The sequence below is a fragment of the Aristolochia californica genome, unplaced genomic scaffold, assembly GCF_029961685.1.
Source record: "Aristolochia californica isolate CCGP_79_NKW_82.1479 unplaced genomic scaffold, dmAriCali1.0.hap1 SCAF_1, whole genome shotgun sequence".
Taxonomy (NCBI): Eukaryota; Viridiplantae; Streptophyta; class Magnoliopsida; order Piperales; family Aristolochiaceae; genus Aristolochia; species Aristolochia californica.
Window position 1 is genome coordinate 10,013,736 of NW_027181770.1, and position 19,099 is coordinate 10,032,834.

At 38.3% G+C, this 19,099-nt stretch overlaps 2 protein-coding genes across 2 annotated transcripts; both read right to left on the bottom strand.

Annotated features, from left to right (window-relative positions):
- Window positions 1-12,423: 12,423 nt before the first annotated feature.
- LOC137946030 (polygalacturonase-like) lies at window positions 12,424-13,298 on the bottom strand. The gene is made up of 3 exons (XM_068792192.1): window positions 13,176-13,298; window positions 12,943-13,128; window positions 12,424-12,645 (listed from the first exon to the last, which is right to left on the bottom strand). The coding sequence occupies exons 1-3, from the start codon at window positions 13,296-13,298 to the stop codon at window positions 12,424-12,426; spliced, it is 531 nt and encodes a 176-aa protein (XP_068648293.1).
- A 3,575-nt stretch (window positions 13,299-16,873) lies between these two features.
- On the bottom strand, window positions 16,874-18,565 carry LOC137946037 (polygalacturonase-like). The gene is made up of 4 exons (XM_068792202.1): window positions 18,134-18,565; window positions 17,727-18,016; window positions 17,395-17,623; window positions 16,874-17,095 (listed from the first exon to the last, which is right to left on the bottom strand). The coding sequence occupies exons 1-4, from the start codon at window positions 18,563-18,565 to the stop codon at window positions 16,874-16,876; spliced, it is 1,173 nt and encodes a 390-aa protein (XP_068648303.1).
- Window positions 18,566-19,099: the final 534 nt, after the last annotated feature.

Genomic DNA, 19,099 nt, shown 5'->3' on the forward strand with positions numbered 1-19,099 from the left:
CTTAACATTTAGGGTGAGAGGAGTATGAATAGGAGTACAAGATTTCTAGACTTGCTTGAGATAAGACATCTAAAAGATATTTATGTCGAGAAAATAACAAACTGTTGGAGCCATAGATTACTTTTATGCAAAGCAAGAATTTAAGACATCCAAAGTTTTTAATGAAAAACTCAGAGAAGTGTTTATTGAAAATTAGAGATGAGGGAAGAGTTATTTTTAGTAAGAATAATATCATTAACATAAACGAGTAAAAACAAGTGTTCTTTGGAAGAGAAAAATGAAAGACAGAAGGATTGACTTAACTTGGTTGAAAACTAAAGGAGAGTAAAAAGGAGCTAAAAAAAAAGCATGCTTGACGAGCTAAGGTTTTTAACATAAAACTTAGAGAAAAGTGATTATTGAAAATTAAAGATGAGAGTAGACTTATTTTTAGTATGAATAATATCATCAACATAAACAAGTAAAAACAAATGTTCAAGTGGAGGAGAAATCAGAAGCACAACCTCAAGTTTATCATTTTGTCCAATTGTGACATAATGAGGAAGAAGAGCAGATTGGGATGAGGGGGCCAAGGAGAGGTCATGGATAGTGAGGGGGCATTGGAGTTTTAAGAAGCACTAGGGGAGTTTACTGAGGGAGATAAGATGGGCAGATCAACAGGGTGTTCAACAACAATGCCATCCAAAATAGGCTGGTTTGGTTGTGAAATAAGAGTAGGAGTAGGAAAGGATGGGGAGATTTGAAGAATTTTTCATAAATAAATCAGTAAGTTGACCCGAGGGAAGAAAATGAAAACTTGAAAGGAGTGGTAAGAACAGTTGTATTTCATCAAACATGGCAAGTCAAGAAATATACATACACCCACTATGAGGATGAAAGCACCAATAGCCTTTATGTTCATAACTATAGCCATTGAAAACTCAAGGTAATGATCAGGGATGTAACTTATTTTGGGCATAAACGCATACAAACGATAAACATAAGCATCCAAAAAATTTTAATTGAGTGTAAGAGATATTGATTTGAAAAAGAACAAAGTAAGGTGAGTCACCTTGCAATACTTCAGTAAGAATGTGATTGATTAAGAAAATTGCGACCAAATTGGAGTTCTACCATGGACTTAAATATTAGAAAATGCAGATAATACATCAAAGTTTAATTTCAAAGTATAAAGCCATGCGTCTCATGAAAATTCATCAGTAAAGATAAAAATAACAGTGGAAACCTTCTAAAGAAATTGTAAGGGTAGGGCTCCACATGCCTGTTAAGTTGTGAAGCCTAATCAACCCCCTACACTATTTCATTAAGGGTAGTTTAGGAATTTTACTCTTGTATTGTAGTTGCCTTAGTTTCCTCTTTATATTTGGGTCGTCACTATTAGGGTTTTATCATCAATCCAAGAAGTATCATTAGCTGCAGCCGAGAGAGGATAGAGAAAAATCACATGTAAGTTTGTACGATTTCTTTTGTAAACTATTTCATCTTCATAGTGGATTATTGCAATGGCGGAAGACAAGACATAGTCTCACCTTGAGGTGAACCTTTATAAATATTGTTTGTTCTTGTGCTTGCTTTTTTTTTTTACATTAATTATTATTGTTTTTGTTACTTTGGAATTAGGGCGTCTAATTCCTAACAAGTGGTATCAAAGCTTTGGTTCGTGATTGAGAGCAATGGCTGGCAGAGAAGGATCGACACTTGGAATCAACAAGTTTGATGGTATGGATTTTGCGTTCTAGAGGATGCAAATCGAATATTATCTGTACAGTAAAAAAAGTTGCACGCACTACTTCTGGATATGAAACCAGAAGGTATGAAAGATGATGAGTGGAATCTCCTCGATAGACAGGTGTTGGGAGTAGTACGATTAACACTATCAAAGAAAGTTGCTCGCAACACGGTGTAGCAGAAAACCACAGTGGATGATGAAGATTACGTCTGACAAGTATGAGAAGCCTTCCATAAATAATAAGGTACATCTCATGAAAAAACTCTTCAATTTAAATATGACAAAAAATACATCAGTGGCATCACATTCGAATGAGTTTAGCACGATTGTCAATATAATTAGTTGACCTCCAATCAAATTAAATTTGATGATGAGATTCGTTCTTTAATCCTTTTGGCGTCTCTGCCAAATTGTTGGGAGCCTATGAGGGTTGCGGTCAGCAATTGCGTAGGCAAAGGGAAGTTCATAGAAAGTTCGGGATACCATTCTTGCGAAGAAAGTTCGTAGAAAGGACTCCTAAGAATTATCAACTTTTAATTCTACCCTAAGTGTCAATACTAGGGGCATGAAGTTCGAGAAGAATTCTAACATGGGCAATGGAAGAGGAAAGTCAAGAAATGGTAGAAGCAAGTCCAAATTCGGAATGAACATAGAATGCTAGAATTGTGGCAAGTCTGGTTACATAAATAAAAACTACAGAGCACTGAAGAAAGATGAAAAGAAAAGCAATGCTACAAATTCGATGACTGAAGAGGTAAAAGATACTTTACTCTTGTTAGTTGATAGCCCTATTGAATCTTGAGTGTTAGATTCAATAGTTTCTTTTCACACCACCGTACGCGACAAGATCATGGAGAACTATATTGTTGGAGATCAGGAGAAGGTGTATCTTGCTGATGGAGAATCTTTGGATATTTTTGGTATTGGTAATGTCAGTTTGAGGATGTCAAATGGGCCAATGTGGAAAATTCACAAGGTGAGACATATACTAAAACTTATTTGTAATATAATCTCAGTAGGGCTTCTTGATGATGAAGGTCATAATGTGACATTTAATGGTGCTGCCTGAAAAGTCACTAAGGAAGCCATGGTTGTTGCACGAGGAGTTAAAACTAGAACTCTTTATATCACTTCTAGTTGCAGAGACATGGTTGCAGTTTTTGATGCTGTTACTGATTCTGATTTGTGGGATTATAGGATCAATCACATGACTGAGAAGGGATGAAAGTGCTTCAGTCCAAAAGGAAGCTACTAGGGTTCAAAATTGTAAACAAAATTTTGTGTGAAGACTGTATTTTTTACAACCAGAAAACGGTTTGCTTTTCTAAGGCAGGAAAGGAGCAAAAGACAGCAAAATTGGAGTTGGTTCACACTGAAGTGTGGGGACCTTCAACTGTTACTCCCTTGGTGGTTCTAACTACTATGTGACATTTATTGATGATGTAAACAGGTATAGGTTTATTTCCTTAAAAGGAAATCTGATGTCTTTGATACATTCAAAAGATGGAGAGCAATGGTTGAGAATGAGACATATTTGAAGGTGAAGTGCTTGCAGTCAGATAATAGGGAAGAATACATAGATGATGATTTCAAGTGGTACTGTGTTGATAATGGAATCAAGATAAAGAAGACCATTCCTGGAAAACCTCAACATAATGGTGTGGCTGAGAGCATGAACAGAACTTTGAACAAGCGTGCTAGGAGCATGAGATTACGTGCAAGATTGCCAAATATGTTCTGGTTTGAGGCTATTAGCATAGTTGCCTATTTGATTAATAAAGGTCCCTCAACACCATTGGATTGCAAAATACCGGAAGAGGTCTAGAGTGGCCAAGAGGTAAACCTTTCTTTCTTGAAATTTTTTTGTTGTGTTTCTTATATTCACATTGATTTTGCAGTTAGAAGTAAACTTGATGCTAAATCTAAGACATATTTTTTTATTGGCTGTGGTGGTATCGAGTTTGGTTATTACTTCTGGATTGACCAAAGTCGTAAGGTTAGCAGGAGTAAGGATGTGATCTTCAATGAATGTGTCCTGTATAAAGACAGGTTGAGAACATAGTCTGAGAGGTCAAGTGATGAAGTCAAGAAGTTTGAAGTGATTCAGTTGAGAGATCTTCCAATTATTCAGATGGAGAATATTGATCAGGAAGACCAAGAAAACATATCCCCTAGAAATAAATCAAAACATTCGTGTGATTGAATTCAGAAGATCTGCTAGAACTAGTAGACCACCACAGAGGTACTCCTCTACGGTGAATTATATTTTGTTGACTAGGTGGAAGTCGTGCAAGTTGATGAATCAACCAAGTGGGAGTTGCCCATGAGGGATGAGATGCACTCACTGTTGTGCAATCAGACATGGCTGTTGACCAAGTTATCAAAAGAGAAAAATGCCTTGCAGAATAAATGGGTGTACCGAATAAAAGACAAACATGATGGTAGCAAGTGGTACAAGGAAAGACTGGCGGTAAAATGCTTTCAACAAAAAAAAAGGCATTGACTAAACTGAGATTTTCTCTCAAGTAGTGAAGTTGACTACTATTAGAACATTGTTTGGACTAGTGGCAAATGAAGACTTACATTTAGAGCAGTTGGATGTAAAGATAGCCTTTTTTCTTGGTGATTTGGACGAAGAAATTTACATGATGCAGCCACAGGGTATCAAAGCACAAGGAAAGGAGAAAATAGTGTGCAAACTTCGAAAGAGCTTGCATGGTCTTAAACAGGCTCCAAGACAATAATATAAAAAGTTTGAAACCTTTATGAATAGTAATGGTTTCTTGAGGTGTCAGGCGAATCATTGTTGTTATGTTAAGAAGTTTAATGAGTTCTACATTATTCCACAACTTGCAAACATAAAATAGATAAATTGAAAAGGGATTTGTCCAAGAAGTTTGCAATGAAGGATTTGGGTGTTGCAAAACAAATCGTTAGGGTGAAGATTACTAGGGACATTGATGTCTTGAAACTGTCACAAGTAGAATACGTGAAGAAGGTGTTGAGTAGATTCAATATGCATTATGCAAAACCAATGAATACTCCTTGGAAAGTCACTTTAGCTTATCTAACGAGCAATCACCTTCTACTGAGTAAGAGCGAGCCTACATGGCCAATGTGCCTTAAGCTTTTGCTACTGGCAGTCTCATGTATGCCATGGTGTGCACAAGACCAGACATAGCTCTTGCAATGGGAGTTGTGCACAGATATATGAGTAATCCGGGTAAACAATATTGGGAAGTAGTGAAGTGGATTCTTAGGTATTTGAGAGGTACTGCAAACTCAACCTTATGTTTTAGAAAGTCAGATTTTGGATTACAGGGTTATGTAGATGCTAACATGGCTGGAGACATTGATGGCAGGAAGAGTTCCATTGGATATGTATACACATTGGGTGGTATAACAATTAGTTGGATCTCTAAGTTGCAAAGGATAGTTGCACTTTCCAATAATGAGGTAGAACATGTCGTCTTGACCAAAGCAAGCAAAGAGATGGTATGGATGTAGTCTTTCTGGAAAGAATTAAGTCTCAAACATGGAAAGAATGTGTTGTATTGTGAATGTCAGAGTGTTATTCATTTAGCAAAGAATATTGTTGATCATGCCAAAACAAAGCACATACAAGTGCATTATCACTTCATCAGATCGGCTCTGGAGGATGGAGTCTTAGCACTTGAGAAGATTCAAGGAAGTCAGAAGCCGACTGATATTTTGACAAAGACTGTTACGAGTGAGAAACTGAAGTTGTGTGAAACTTTAGTAGGACTTCACTCTAAGAATTGAGAAGTTGTTGCCGTTGTAGAGGAGATATTGATGATGGTTTAGTCTCCAAGTGGGAGATTGTGAAGTTGTGGAGTCTAATCAATGCCCCCATGCTATTTTATTAAGGGCAGTTTGGGAATTTTACTCTTGTATAATGATTGCCCTAGTTTTCCCTTTATACTTGAGCCGTTACTATTAGGGTTTTACCATCAATCCAAGGAACATCATTAGTTGCGGTTGAGAGACGCTAAAGAAAAACAACATGTAAGTGTATGCGATTTTTCTTATAAACTATTTCAGCTTCATAGTGGATTAGTACAGTAGCGAAAGACAGGATGTAGTCTCACCTTGAGGTGAACCTGTATAAATCATGTTTGTTCTTGTACTTGTTTTTTCTTTCTTCCACATTTATTATTATTGCTCTTGTTAGTTTGAAATTAGGGCGTCTAATTCCTAACAATGTCCTTATGAATAGTATCTAAGAAAAATCTAGCATGACTAGTACAAGAAATAAAAGGTATTTATGACTTTTAGCCATTTTATGGCTCTACCTCTTACAAGATAATTTTAGTAACAACTTCTTATTGACTAAACTAGAAAGAGATCTCTTAGAGAGATGTCTTAATTGATTGTACCAAATTTAGCAAGAGAAAATGTAGAGGCAAATAAAGCATGCTCCTTGTTCTGAAAAGCATACAGCCCTCTTTATATAGTCCCTTGAGCCATTAAAGTGTCATTCTACAAAGACTTAACATCAAAGTAATCAGAAAAAAAAATCATTGGAGCAATTATTATCTTTAGTAAACTTATGAACTGAAATCATTATAGTAGGAACATAAAGAGTTCGAGGAAGAGTGAAGGAGTAATTAGTGGTAAATAAATGTACAAGTCCACCAGATTGTATAGGCAATAAACTACCATTACCCACCATAACCTTATGAGAACCATCATATGGAGAGAGAGAGAGAGAGAGAGGTCATTGGAGTGTGAGTCTTGTAAGAGTAGTGCCAATATCTGGATGCCAAGTGTCGTCTTTGTGTTCAAGTTAGAGAGACGTGAGGGCCGCATGTTATGACGGAGTTCTTGATTAGCTAACATGTCAATAAACTCGTCAGGCGGTTTCACGAAAACTGCAGTAACAAATGAATAATACTTTAGACTTAAACCAATGCACGCCTAGAAAGCCAAAGGCACTGGTATGGCTGATAAGGAGTCACATATATCCTTAAACTTTGTGAGGAAATCACAAAGAGGACTGTCCTCACCTTGTCTTAGAAATTGAAGTTGTTGTTGTAGATGAAGCTCATGCACCAGGGGTGAGCATAGGCGAAGGTGCACTTGTTCCAGACATCTTGCTTTATTTTGAGGCCAACTGCATGTCGAAGAGCATCTTGTTGCATGGTAACTTTCAGCCAACTAATGAGAAGAGCATCACTTCTCTCACATATGTGAAAAATTAGGATTTAGGAATTGAGAGTTCAAAGGATAACAAGTGGAGAGGTGGTTTGTTAGAACCATCCATGTGCGTATGGAGATTTTGAGAGTGCAAGACTGATTCCCATTGATCCCTCCATAGGACATAGGTAGTGTACAAAATCTTAGCAAAGAAAAGAGCTGTTATTGAGGTGACTGAGACCGAAGTGGAGGAAGAAGAGGAGGGAACAAGAGCCATGGTATGCAAGATAGATAAGAGTTGCTGAAGAGATCACATCAGTGTAGGAGAAAGTTTTAGCAAAAGTGAGGAGAATGCAGAGGAGATGTATGCAAAAAGAAAAGGTGGAGTTCCATCAGCTCTACATACCATATTAAGAAGAGATGATTGATAGGGAAATCTGGAATTTGAATTCAATTCTGGTTGATTAATTATCTGCTTGAGGATAAGGTACATATTTATCTATTAGCCTTGACATATTTATTGTTTCTTGAATTTAGGTGATGCCTTCTTTAGGATTGATGGGTTGGTAAGAGAGATTTTTGCTTTGATTTGCTATCAAAGCTGTATTTGGCAAGAGTTTGGTTTGATTCAAACTCTTGTTGTGATTTTGGTTGTCAATGGCCAGAGATGGAAGTGTTTCAGACACTTTCCTTCCATAGGTTGTTGATCGTGTCAAATGCCTAACCAATACAACCCAAAAGACAGGTCTGTTAAGTGTGAAAAACCAAGTACCTAACCCAGGTGGACCAGGGGTGGACGGAACCTAACCCAGGTGGACCGGAACGACCTAGCTCTGATAGATCGTCTAGCAATAACATGGTGCGAGTGGGATATAGAGCAATACCTAGCTGACTAGTTCAGGTTTACTAGTTGAAGTGGTGAACCAGTAGACTTGGCCTAGTCAAAAGGGGCACCTTCCTAGAACTGGAATACAACCATGGAAGTAGGGATGGCATGCAATCTTGGTCAAACAAGTCTCATCACTTTGGGCATTGGGTGGGGAAAAACAGCCACTTCTCACTTCTCCTCCCTCACACGTGTTAGCACATTGGGAGAGAGAAACCCTGATCTATATTTTTCTAGATTTAGTTTAATTTTTAAAAATATAATATTAACATTAACCGAGTCAGTTGACAATCTAAATTGATTGACTTGAGTTTAACATGACCAACTTAAACTTAATTTCATTCAAGGTGTCCAAATACAAAGTTAAGCAAACAACTACTAACTGCACCAAGAATTTATTTATGGCTTGCAATTAATTTTTGATACTGCTACTCCACTCGTAGGGGCAGCCCTTGCTCCAAAATTAAAAATTCACTATGATTAGTTAAACAACATCTACAACAAAGAGTTTCAAGAGACTTAATCACAACACTTGCCCAAACACTTTGGGACTTATTCCTCTAATTAGGCAACTATGATAATCTACCAGTTATTTCAGTAGATCTACCTAAGATTTAAAATAGATGCAATTGAGAACTTTTTATTGTTGGCAATATTAGAAGTTTTTCAAAGAAGAACTACACTTGGTATTAAAAGAAAAGGCTTGTAATGATACGACCATGTGTAGGGGTGGTATCGAACCGAGCCAGTTCGTGAGCGGCTCGAGCTCGGCTCGGTTCAATTCCATTTATCTGGATCTCAAACCGAGTTCGAGATCCAGATATGGCTCATTTGAATTAACGAGCCGAGCTCAACCGAACCATGGTTCAGTTCAAAAGCTCACGAGCCGGCCCGTTAACTGACTCAGGAGTCGGGAGCAGGAGTGAGAGCGAGGGGGGAAAAATTCTTCCTCCCCTCGTCATCGCCTAGCCCCTCCCATTTGTTGTTGGGGCGACATCTTTCACCGTTGACAGCTGCTCACCGGCCGCCTTCACCGTTGCTCAGTTCGATTTCTTCCTTCCTTTTCTTCCTCCCCTCGTCTACCTTCGACGCTGCTTCCGTCTTCACTGCTTTTTTTTTCCACCGCTTCCACTCCCCTCGTCTACCTTCGACGCTGCTTCCGTCCTCTCCGGCCCCGCTAGACCCCTTCCCTTGGCGTCAACTATGGGGAAATAATTTTTCCCCTTGCACGAAGACAATGGGCGATTTCGCACTTTCGACTTTCGCTCGTATGATTTTGCACGTTCCGGCTGTCCCTTCCTCATAGCTATTGAAGAAATTGAAAAGACATTTCAGTAGAAATATGTTTCTTGGGCCTATTAGTGGTTTTTTCAAGAAATGTCAAAAAGACATTTTTAGTAGAAATACAGTTCTAGGGACTATTAGTGCCTCATGTTTTTTGGAAACATTTTCCTAATTAGAAATTCTTACTAAAAAAATCATATTATTTTTTAAGTAAGATTTTCTTGCCAAGATGGGCTAGAAACCGTATAGAAAAATTTTGAATAAGTATTTGACAGTTGATACTGTAATACTTTTAGTATGAGGCAATTTTCACAGCAATTTTGTGTTTGAAATTTTATTTGATTAAAAATTTACCGATAAGCATAGTAATATATTTGATTGATTATTAATTTTTATTTATTTCCCTGGAAGAGACAATAAGAGGTCCATTTAACTTTAATAAGAAAACTTTAGAATATTTCTCGTATTTTTCTAGTAAGTCACTAATAGTAATAGGATTTTATTTAAAGGTTTTTTTGGAAATATATATCCTAGAAAAAACATTTCTAGTTTTTCCTAGAATATAAATTTTCAACCAGAGGCATTAAGGAGGCCATAGTAAATTTATGGCCTAATTCAGAAATTACAAAATAAGGTAGACAACATTTGGGGTAAAATGAATTAATATTGGTACATTTTAATCCATTATCGAGATTCAATCCCGAACCTCCCCTATCATTTTTTTAAATGTATACATAATTTTATATATAATTTATTTGATATATATTTTATGAAAAGCATTAAATGTAGGTTGAAGCTTGAACTTGGCTCTAGATCGGTTAAAATTATTAGGCCCAAGGCTAGGGTCAGCTCGAGCTCGAGTTCGAAATATTTAAATCAAGCTTGGCTCGAACATAAGAAGGTTTGGGCTCCGATTTTATGTAGAGGTTATGTCCAATTTTATGTAAAATGTATGCCCAATTTTATGTAAAATGTATGCATAATTTTATATACAATTTATTTGACATGTATTTTTTGAAATTTTAAATGTATATTAGAGCTCGAACTCGAGACATGTATTTTTTTAAATGTTTTAAATGAATGTTGAAGCTCGAGCTCTGCTCGAACTCCGTTAAAATTATTGGGTTTGAGTTCGATAACAATTTTAGGCTCGAGCTTGAGTTCGAAATATTTAAATCAAACTCAGCTCGAATATAGGTAAGTTCGGGCTCAGCTCGGTTCGATGCCAACCCTAACCATGTGAAACTAAACTTCCAACATCAAACACCAAGTACTCTAATATAATATTATAAACAATGTTCACAAATAGTTAGCCTTCAATGAGAAACCTTGCAAAGGTACTTCTTGAGCACCAAATAATGGCTCTTGCACTTTGAGAAAACAATTGGGAGCATTTGGGAGTTAAGAAATTAGAGTGAGCAAACATCTCTTGAAGTTTTGGTTGAGTTTGATGTATATAACACATTTCTCAATGTTTTGAAAACTAGCCATTATGAGTGAATAAGTTTTTTTTTGGTATTTTGTAAAATTAAATCAAAATAAGTTCCAAAAATTGACAAGAGTCAACAACAAATTCTATCTTTGTTATTCATCATATTGGTGGGTCACTAATAAAGTTTGAATATATATAGTCTCTAAATTAGCCACTAAGATTTCAAGTATAGAGGGTGACTATAATTGGCAAGGGTCAACTTCCCTTTGTTTCTTTTTCTTTATAACGGACTCGACTCCTCCCTTATGGTCTCAACTCCTTTTAACTTCAGTATAGGAGTCGACTCTATTTTCTAATCCAAAATTTTTTGTAAGTCGAATATCGAATCTTCTTTTCTTTTCTGCTTATTGGATGAGGTTGACTCCTTCTAAATGAGTTCGACTCCTTTTTTTAACTTCTGTATTGGGGTCAACTCCACCTTTTAATTCGAAACTCACAATAAGTGAAATTTGACCCCATTTTCTATTGTTTGTAGCAAGTGGGTTGGACTCTACTAGTAAGGAATCGACTCCTCTTTCAAAAATAACTTTTATGCCTTTGATTTCTACAAAAACATTATGGTTAAACATATTAGTTTGTTATCATTAAAATATGGGTTCTTAGAGGAACATTGAGCCTCAATTCTCACAAAAACTTGGTGCATGCAACTCTAATACAGTTGAGATATGACAAGAAAAAAAAGTGTGAAGAAACTATTAGAAGATAGTCCCGTATAGATTAGTGAGAACAAGATCTTGGGTATATTAGTTTGAAAATAAGGTTCTTAACTTCACTATTCCTTTTAGGATGAGTCTTAGGCCCAACTTTATATAGTATCAGAGCAGGAGTGCATACGTGAGGCTCCACCCAAATTGTCCACTTTTAGGAACCATATACGGTGGTTTACTTATGAGGGTGAGTGTTAAAAAACAGTTTCATATGGATTAGTGAGTATAAGATTTTAATTTATTAGTTGGAAGAATGACTTTCTAACTTGACGAGTCATTTTGGAATGAACTTTGAACCCAACTTCACAAAAACAACATAAACGTCTAATAATTTAGATGTTCTAATTTTGTTCTTTTACTTTTTCCTGCTTTTACAATCCTTCACTAAGATGCTCCCTCACATAACTTGAGTAAAACTATGACTGCGGCTGCTGATGTTTACTATTTTCTCTACATGGTGGTTGCACTTGATGCCCTAGAGTCTATATATGGTGGTTGCACTTGCACAAGTTTGAATTCATTCAGTGGTTTAGTTTTATTTTTTAATCAACAACAAGTGCAACAGCTGCTGGGCTGAGTGAGACAGTATTCATCTTAGATGATGAATATTATATTCCTTTTAGTTGTTATATTTGGAGTTTGGACCATGCATAATGGGCAGAGGGTGACACTTTAAATGACTTCAACACTGTGAGTGCGGTTACTAGTATGCACCTTTGTCAGACATAACTAACCCCTTCCTAACCTCTTCTCTATTTGTCAAAGATGATCCATATATCCAAGTAAACTAGCAACATCTTCTTTCTCGATCATCTACTCTGACAATACATCCACTCTGACAAGACACAAGTGAAGGTGCTTATCCTGAAATCTGATCAGCTAATTAGGTTCTTCATGGTTGTCTATCGGACTAATGGTGTGAAATCTGATCATATATTTGATACCATGTAGTATTAGAATCCACACTAATTAGGTTCATGCGTGGAGTAAGAGATTTTTGTGAAGAGAATAAATTAATCAAGAGAAAGAAACAATTTTCTTTCTTTCTTATTCAATATCTATATAGCTTGACACCACACGTCAGGGTGGAAGATTCAGGGCCTTTCAATACATGGAAAAATCAGGCCTCTTCAATTTCTATCTATTTAAGTACAAAATTTTCTATGTTTTATGTCTCAGAACATCTTGGAACAACGAGGTCACGAGTGGTTCCATACACGTTTCTGCAGGAGGACTCCACCGGCCGGTTCTGATAAGTGAGCTTAACGTTTTCCATCCCAATCTTTGTGCATGGTTTGCTCCCGCAGCAGTCCAGTTTCAGCGCCACTTCTGTCCCTGACGTCCCACGGATGTCATTGTAGTTGACTCTGCTAATTTTGACACCAGAAGACTGTAGAACCATAGAAAAAGGCAGAGATCAGAAGATTCAAGCAACTGAAATTAACCAGAGGATCTCTTTTAGTGTTTTCGATTTTTAGGTTGACATCAAATTGATCCCTCCAATGAAGACAATGTAAAACTGGGTTTGACACTTTTTGACATTTGACCGCTTGACTCTAAAAAAGTCGACCGAAATTGGAGGACATTTATGCTGTCATCATCATTTACGCAACCCGATTCAGAATCCCTAATGCAAAATGTTTGTTATGGGCTAATTGGACCTTCTGAGGCGATTCGATATTCTTACCTGATCAGGGCAGCCATGATTTTTGGGGCAGTAATTCTTGTCAATAATGATGGGGTTGTCGACATTGTTCATGATCGCATCCTGGAAAATAACTCCCTGCACGAACCCGTTTCTCCTTTCCTTACTGGTTCTAACTACTATGTGATATTTATTGATGATGTAAGCAGAAAAGTATGAGTTTATTTTCTGAAAAGAAAATCTGATGTCTTTGATACATTCAAAAGATGGAGAACAATGGTTGAGAATGAGACATATTTGAAGGTGAAGTGCTTCCAGTCAGATAATAGGGGAGAATACATAGATGATGATTTCATTTGGTACTGTGCTGATAATGGAACCAGGATAAAGAAGACCATTCCTGGAAAACCTCAACATAATGGTGTGGTTGAGAGGATGAGCAGAACTTTGAATGAGCGTGCTAGGAGCATGAGATTACTTGTAGGATTGTCAAAGATGTTCTGGTTTGAGGCTATTAGCACCTCTACCTATTTGATTAGCAGAGGTCCCTCAACACCATTGGATTGCAAAATACCAAAAGAGGTCTAGAACGGCAAAGAGGTAAACCTTTCTTCCTTGAAAGTTTTTTGTTGTGTTTCTTATATTCACATTGATTCTATTGTAGAAGTAAACTTGATGCTAAATCTATGATATATTTTTTTATTGGCTATGGTGGTACCGAGTTTGGTTATTGCATCTAGGATGACCAAAGTCGTAAGGTTAGTAGGAGTAAGGGCGTGATCTTCAATGAAGGTGTCCTATATAAAGACAGGTTGAGAACAAAGTCTGAGAGCACAAATGATGAAGCCAAGAAGTCTGGAGTGATTAAGTTGAGAGATCTTCCAGTTATTGAGATGGAGAATATTGCTCAGGAAGACCAGGAAAAGATACCCCCTGAAATAAATCAGAACATTCCTATGATTGAACATAGAAGATCTGCTAGAACTAGTAGTCCACCACAGAGGTACTCCTCTAGCTGAATTATATTTTTTTGAATGATAAAGTTGAACCAAAGAGTTATGAGGAAGTCATGCAAGTTGATGAATTAACCAAGTAGGAGTTGGCCATGAGAGACGAGATGGACTCACTATTGTCCAATTAGACACGGTAGTTAATCGAGTTACCAAAAGAGAAGAAGACCTTGGAGAATAAATGTGTGTACCAAAAAAGACAAACATGATGGTAGCAAGCAGTACAAGGAAAGACTGGTGGTAAAATTCTTTAAACAAAACGAAGGCATTGACTACACTGATATTTTCTCTCAAGTAGTGAAATTGACTACTATTAAAACAATGCTTGGACTAGTGGCAAATGAAGACTTGCATTTAGAACAATTGGATGTAAAGATAGCCTTTCTTCATGGTGATTTGGAGGAAGAAATTTACATGATATAGCCATAGGGTTTCAAAACACAAGGAAAAGAGAAAATAGTGTGTAAACTTTAAAAGAGTTGGTATGGTCTTAAACAGGCTCCAAGATAATGGTATAAAAAGTTTGACACCTTTTTGAGTAGTAATGGTTTATTGAGGTGTCAGGCGAATCATTATTGTTATGTGAAGAAGCTTGATGAGTCCTACATCATTCTACAACTTACAAACAAGAAATAGATAAATAGAAAAGGGATTTTGTCCAAGAAGTTTGCAATGAAGGATTTAGGGGCTGCAAAACAAATTCCTGGGATAAGGATTACTAGGGACATTGATGTCTTGAAACTGTCACAAGAAGAATATGTGAAGGTGTTGAGTAGATTTAACATGAATGATGCAAAACCAGTGAGTACTCTTTTGGCTAGTCACTTTAGGCTCTCTAAGGAGTAGTCACCTTCTATAGAGCTGGAGTGAGCCTGCATGGCCAATGTGCCTTATGCTTCTGGTATTGGCAGTCTCATGTATGCCATGGTGTGCACTAGACCAGACATAGCTCATGTAGTGGGAGTTGTGGGCAGATATATGAGTAATCCACGTAAACAATATTGGGAAACAGTGAAGTGGATTCTCAGGCATTTGAGAGGCACTGCAAACTCAACCTTATGTTTCAGAAAGTCAGATTTGGGATTAAAGGGTTATGTAGATGCAGACATGGCTGGAGACATGGATGGCAGGAAGAGTTCCACTGGATATGTATACACATTGGGTGATACAACAATTAGTTAGATCTCAAAGTTGTAGAAGATAGTTTCTGTTTCCACTACTGAGACGGAACATGCCATTGTGACCAAGCCAGCAAAGAGATGGTATGGATGTAGTCTTTCTAGGAAGAATTAGGTCTCAAGCATGGAAAGAATGTGTGGTATTGTGACTGTCAGAGTGTTATTCTTTTAGAAAAGAATCTTATTGATCATGCCAGAACAAAGCACATACAGGTGCATTCACTTTGTCAGATCGGCTTTTGAGGATGTAGTCATAGAACTTGAGAAGATTAAAGGAAGTCAGAATTCAGCTGATATGTTGACAAAGACTATTACGATTGAGAAACTGAAGTTGTGTGAAATTTAGTTGGACTTCGCTCTGAGAATTAAGAAGTTGTTGCCATTGTAGAGGAGATATTGATGACGAATTAGTCTCCAAGTGGGAGATTGTTAAGTTGTGGCGCCTAATCAATGTTCTATGCTATTTCATTAAGGGCAGTTTGGGAATTTTAATTTGTATCGCGGTTGCCCTAGTTTTTTCTTTATATTTGAGCCATCACTATTAGGGTTTTATCATCAATTTGAGAAGTATCATTAGTTGCGGCTGAGAGAGGTTAGAGAAAAATCACATGTAACTGTGTGTGATTTCTCTTGTGAACTATTTCATCTTCATAGTGGATTACTACAGCGGCAGAAGATAGGATGTAGTCTCACCTTGAGGCGAACCTGTATAAATCTTGTTTGTTCTCGTGTTTGCTTTTTCGTTCTTCCGCGTTTATTATTATTGCTCTCGTTAGTTTGAAATTAGCGCATCTAATTCTAACAATGTCTTCATGAATAGTATCTAAGTAAAATCTAGCATGACTAGCCTCAATTCCCACAAAAACTTGGTGCATGCAACTCTAACACAGTTGGGATATGACAAAAGAAGAAAAAGTGTGAAGAAACTATTAGAAGATAGTCCCGTATAGATTAGTGAGAATAAGATCTTGGGTATATTAGTTTGAAAATAAGGTTCTTACTTGACTAGTCATTTTAGGATGAGTCTTAGGTTCATCTTTATATAGTATCACAGCAGGTGTTCATACGTGATGCTCCAAATTGTCCACTTATAGGAACCATATACGGTAGCTTACTTGCACTTGCACAAGTTTGAATTCATTCAGTGGTTTAGTTTTCTTTTTTAATCCACAACAAGTGCAACAGCTGCTGGGCTGAGTGAGACAGTATTCATCTCAGATGATACATATTATATTCCGTTTAGTTGTTATCTTTGGATTTTGGACCGTGCATAATGGGCAGAGGGTGACACTTTAAATAACTTCCAACACTGTGAGTGAGGTTACTAGTGTGCACCTTTGTCAGACATAACTAACCCCTTCCTAACCTCTTCTCTATTTGTCGAAGATGATCCATATATCCAAGTAAACTAGCAACATCTTCTTTCTCGATCATCTACTCTGACAAGACATCCACTCTGACAAGACACAAGTGAAGGTGCTTATCCTGAAATCTGATCAGCTAATTAGGTTCTTCATGGTTGTCTGCCGGACTAGTTGTGTGAAATCTGATCATATATTTGATACCATGCAGTAGTAGAATCCACACTAATTAGGTTCGTGCATTGAGTAAGAGATTTTTGTGAAGAGAAGAAATTAATCCAGAGAAAGAAACAGTTTTCTTTCTTATTCAATATCTATATAGCTTGACACCACACGTCGGGGTGGAAGATTCAGGGCCCTGCAGTACATGGCAAAATCAGGCCTCTGCAATATCTATCTATTCAAGTACATAATCTTCTATGTTTTAAGTCTCGGAACATCTTGGAACGACGAGGCCACGAATGGTTCCATGCACGTTTGTGCAGGAGGATTCCGCCGGCCGGTTCTGATAAGTGAGCTTTATGTTTTCCAGCCCGATCCCTGTGCATGGGTTGCTCCCGCTGCAGTCCAGTTTCAGCGCCACCTCTGTCCCTGACGTCCCACGGATGTCATTGTAGCTGACTCCGCTGATTTTCACACCAGAAGACTGTAGAACAGTAGAAAAAGGCAGAGATCAGAACTGATTCAAGCAACTGAAATTGACCAGAGGATCTCTTTTAGTGTTTTCGATTTTTAGGTTGACATCAAATTGATCTCTCTAATGAAGACGATGCAAAACTGGGTTTGACACTTTTTGACATTTGACCGCTTGACTCTTAAAAAGTCGATCGAAATTGGAGGAGATTCATGCTGCCATCATCATTTACGCAACCCGATTCACAATCCGTAATGCGAAACGTTTGTTATGGGCTAATTGGACCTTCTGAGGCGATTCTATATTCTTACCTGACCAGGGCAACCATGGTTTCCGGGGCAGTAATTCTGGTCAATAATGATGGGGTTGTCGACATTGTTCATGATCGCATCCTGGAAAATAACTCCCTTCACGAACCCGTTACTGGGTCTTCCCCACGACTTGATTCTCAATCCGTTTTCTGTCCCTGTAAATACCACTCTCCTTACTGTGACGTTTTGCACGCCGTCCTCGTTCTGGTCCTTTCCTAGGCTCCCAATGCTGCCAAAGCAAAATTAAAGCGTTTAATGGAGAAAGTTTTAGTCGTCAAGTTTACAGTACTGAAAGGAGATCGAAAACTTAGACATGGATCCTGTCGGCCTACCTGATGCCATGGCCGGGTCCACAAGTGACGTCTTGGACGAAGAGATTCATGGTGCCAGGGCCAATCGAAATGCAATCGTCTCCGGTCTTGATTCCACTACTCAAGACGGAGACTCCTTCCGAGTGTTGGACGTGTATTCCGTCGGTGTTCGGGCTGTTGCCGTCGGCCACAATCTGCACTTTCTCCACTTTACAGTTTCTGCAACCTTCCAACGCAATGTGACCCAGCTCGCTGTTTACCGACGTCAAGCCGCTTATTAATATATTTTCCGCTTTGCTGAACGTCAATGACTGCAAAATGTAGAAGAATCAAACAAAATGAAAAGGCAAAACTCTTTTAAGTAATCACTTCTTGATTTTCTTCCAAGATAAGATGTTTAGTGTTTGGTATTAAGTGTGGCGACTCACTGCTGTGCCGCCGGGGCAAGAGCCACCGCCGTGCTTGCAGTCCCACAAAGCCTTGCCCTGCCCATCGAGGATCCCACCATAGATTGAGACTCCCCTCACGCTATTGAAAGTAAGCCAGCGGTCATTTGAAGACAGGGACCGATAATTGGGCGCCATTAGAGTCCCGTCGATCCGGATATCAATCCGGTCGTTCTTACATGGGCCCTCGAAGTGGGTCTGGCTCAACAAGAACCTCCCTTTTGGGACGTAAATGGCCGCGGTCCCCTGCGAAGCGCAGGCGGCATTCCATGCTTGGAGGAATGCCTTGGAAGAGTCCGACCCTCCGCCGGGACTCGCTCCATAATCGACCACGTTGTAAACAGCCTTCGCCGAAGCGAAGAAGAAGAAGAAAACGAAGAGAAGTGACAACGGGGAGTGGGATGAGTTAGCCATTTCAGCAAACAAATAGTTGCAGTAGGGAGAGTGGGAGTAATGGGCGAATAAGCGAGCGGTGAAGAGGTTATGACCGTTTAACGAGTATTTATAGTGCTAGAGTTCGGATTAAGGCGAGAAAAAATCTCATCAATAAGCGCCGAGATCGAGCCAATGTTGTTTTCTCATGCATTGTGAAACATGCAGCCGCCGTTAGTCTGAAATTTCAAAGTTGTAGTTACTTTAGGACTGGAGAGACGGTGACGGTTCACGTGAGAAATGGAAATAAACTTGGTTTCTTTATCTTTTTTTCCCGCTGTTATCGTCACATACTTCAAACATAAGTAGCCCAGACGGCGGAAGCGTCTCTGCAAGTCTTACTTAATCGACCCCGGAGATTGAGTTGAAAGGAACCGTTTTCCCATTTCGCCACCCATTTCAACCAAGAATTTCTAAGGTCGCTGCTTCATTTACTGGAATTCCAAAGGACGTATCGGTATCTACACCGATGCAGCCGCAAATCCCGGCTCATGGCTGCCCACTCTCCGACGATGA

Bases quoted from the DNA above. Each gene is read 5' to 3' on its own strand.
- LOC137946030 (XM_068792192.1), bottom strand. From the start codon at position 13,298: ATGGTCTTCTTTATCCTGGTTCCATTATCAGCACAGTACCAAATGAAA. The intron at 13,129-13,175 runs GTTCTCCATCTT...TTTTCTTTTCAG, and splicing joins ATGTCTCATTCTCAACCATT to AAAATAAACTCATACTTTTC. The intron at 12,646-12,942 runs GTAAGAATATCG...ATGGTTCTACAG, and splicing joins ATCATGGCTGCCCTGATCAG to TCTTCTGGTGTCAAAATTAG.
- LOC137946037 (XM_068792202.1), bottom strand. From the start codon at position 18,565: ATGGCTAACTCATCCCACTCCCCGTTGTCACTTCTCTTCGTTTTCTTC. The intron at 18,017-18,133 runs GTGAGTCGCCAC...TACATTTTGCAG, and splicing joins CTTGCCCCGGCGGCACAGCA to TCATTGACGTTCAGCAAAGC. The intron at 17,096-17,394 runs GTAAGAATATAG...ACTGTTCTACAG, and splicing joins ACCATGGTTGCCCTGGTCAG to TCTTCTGGTGTGAAAATCAG.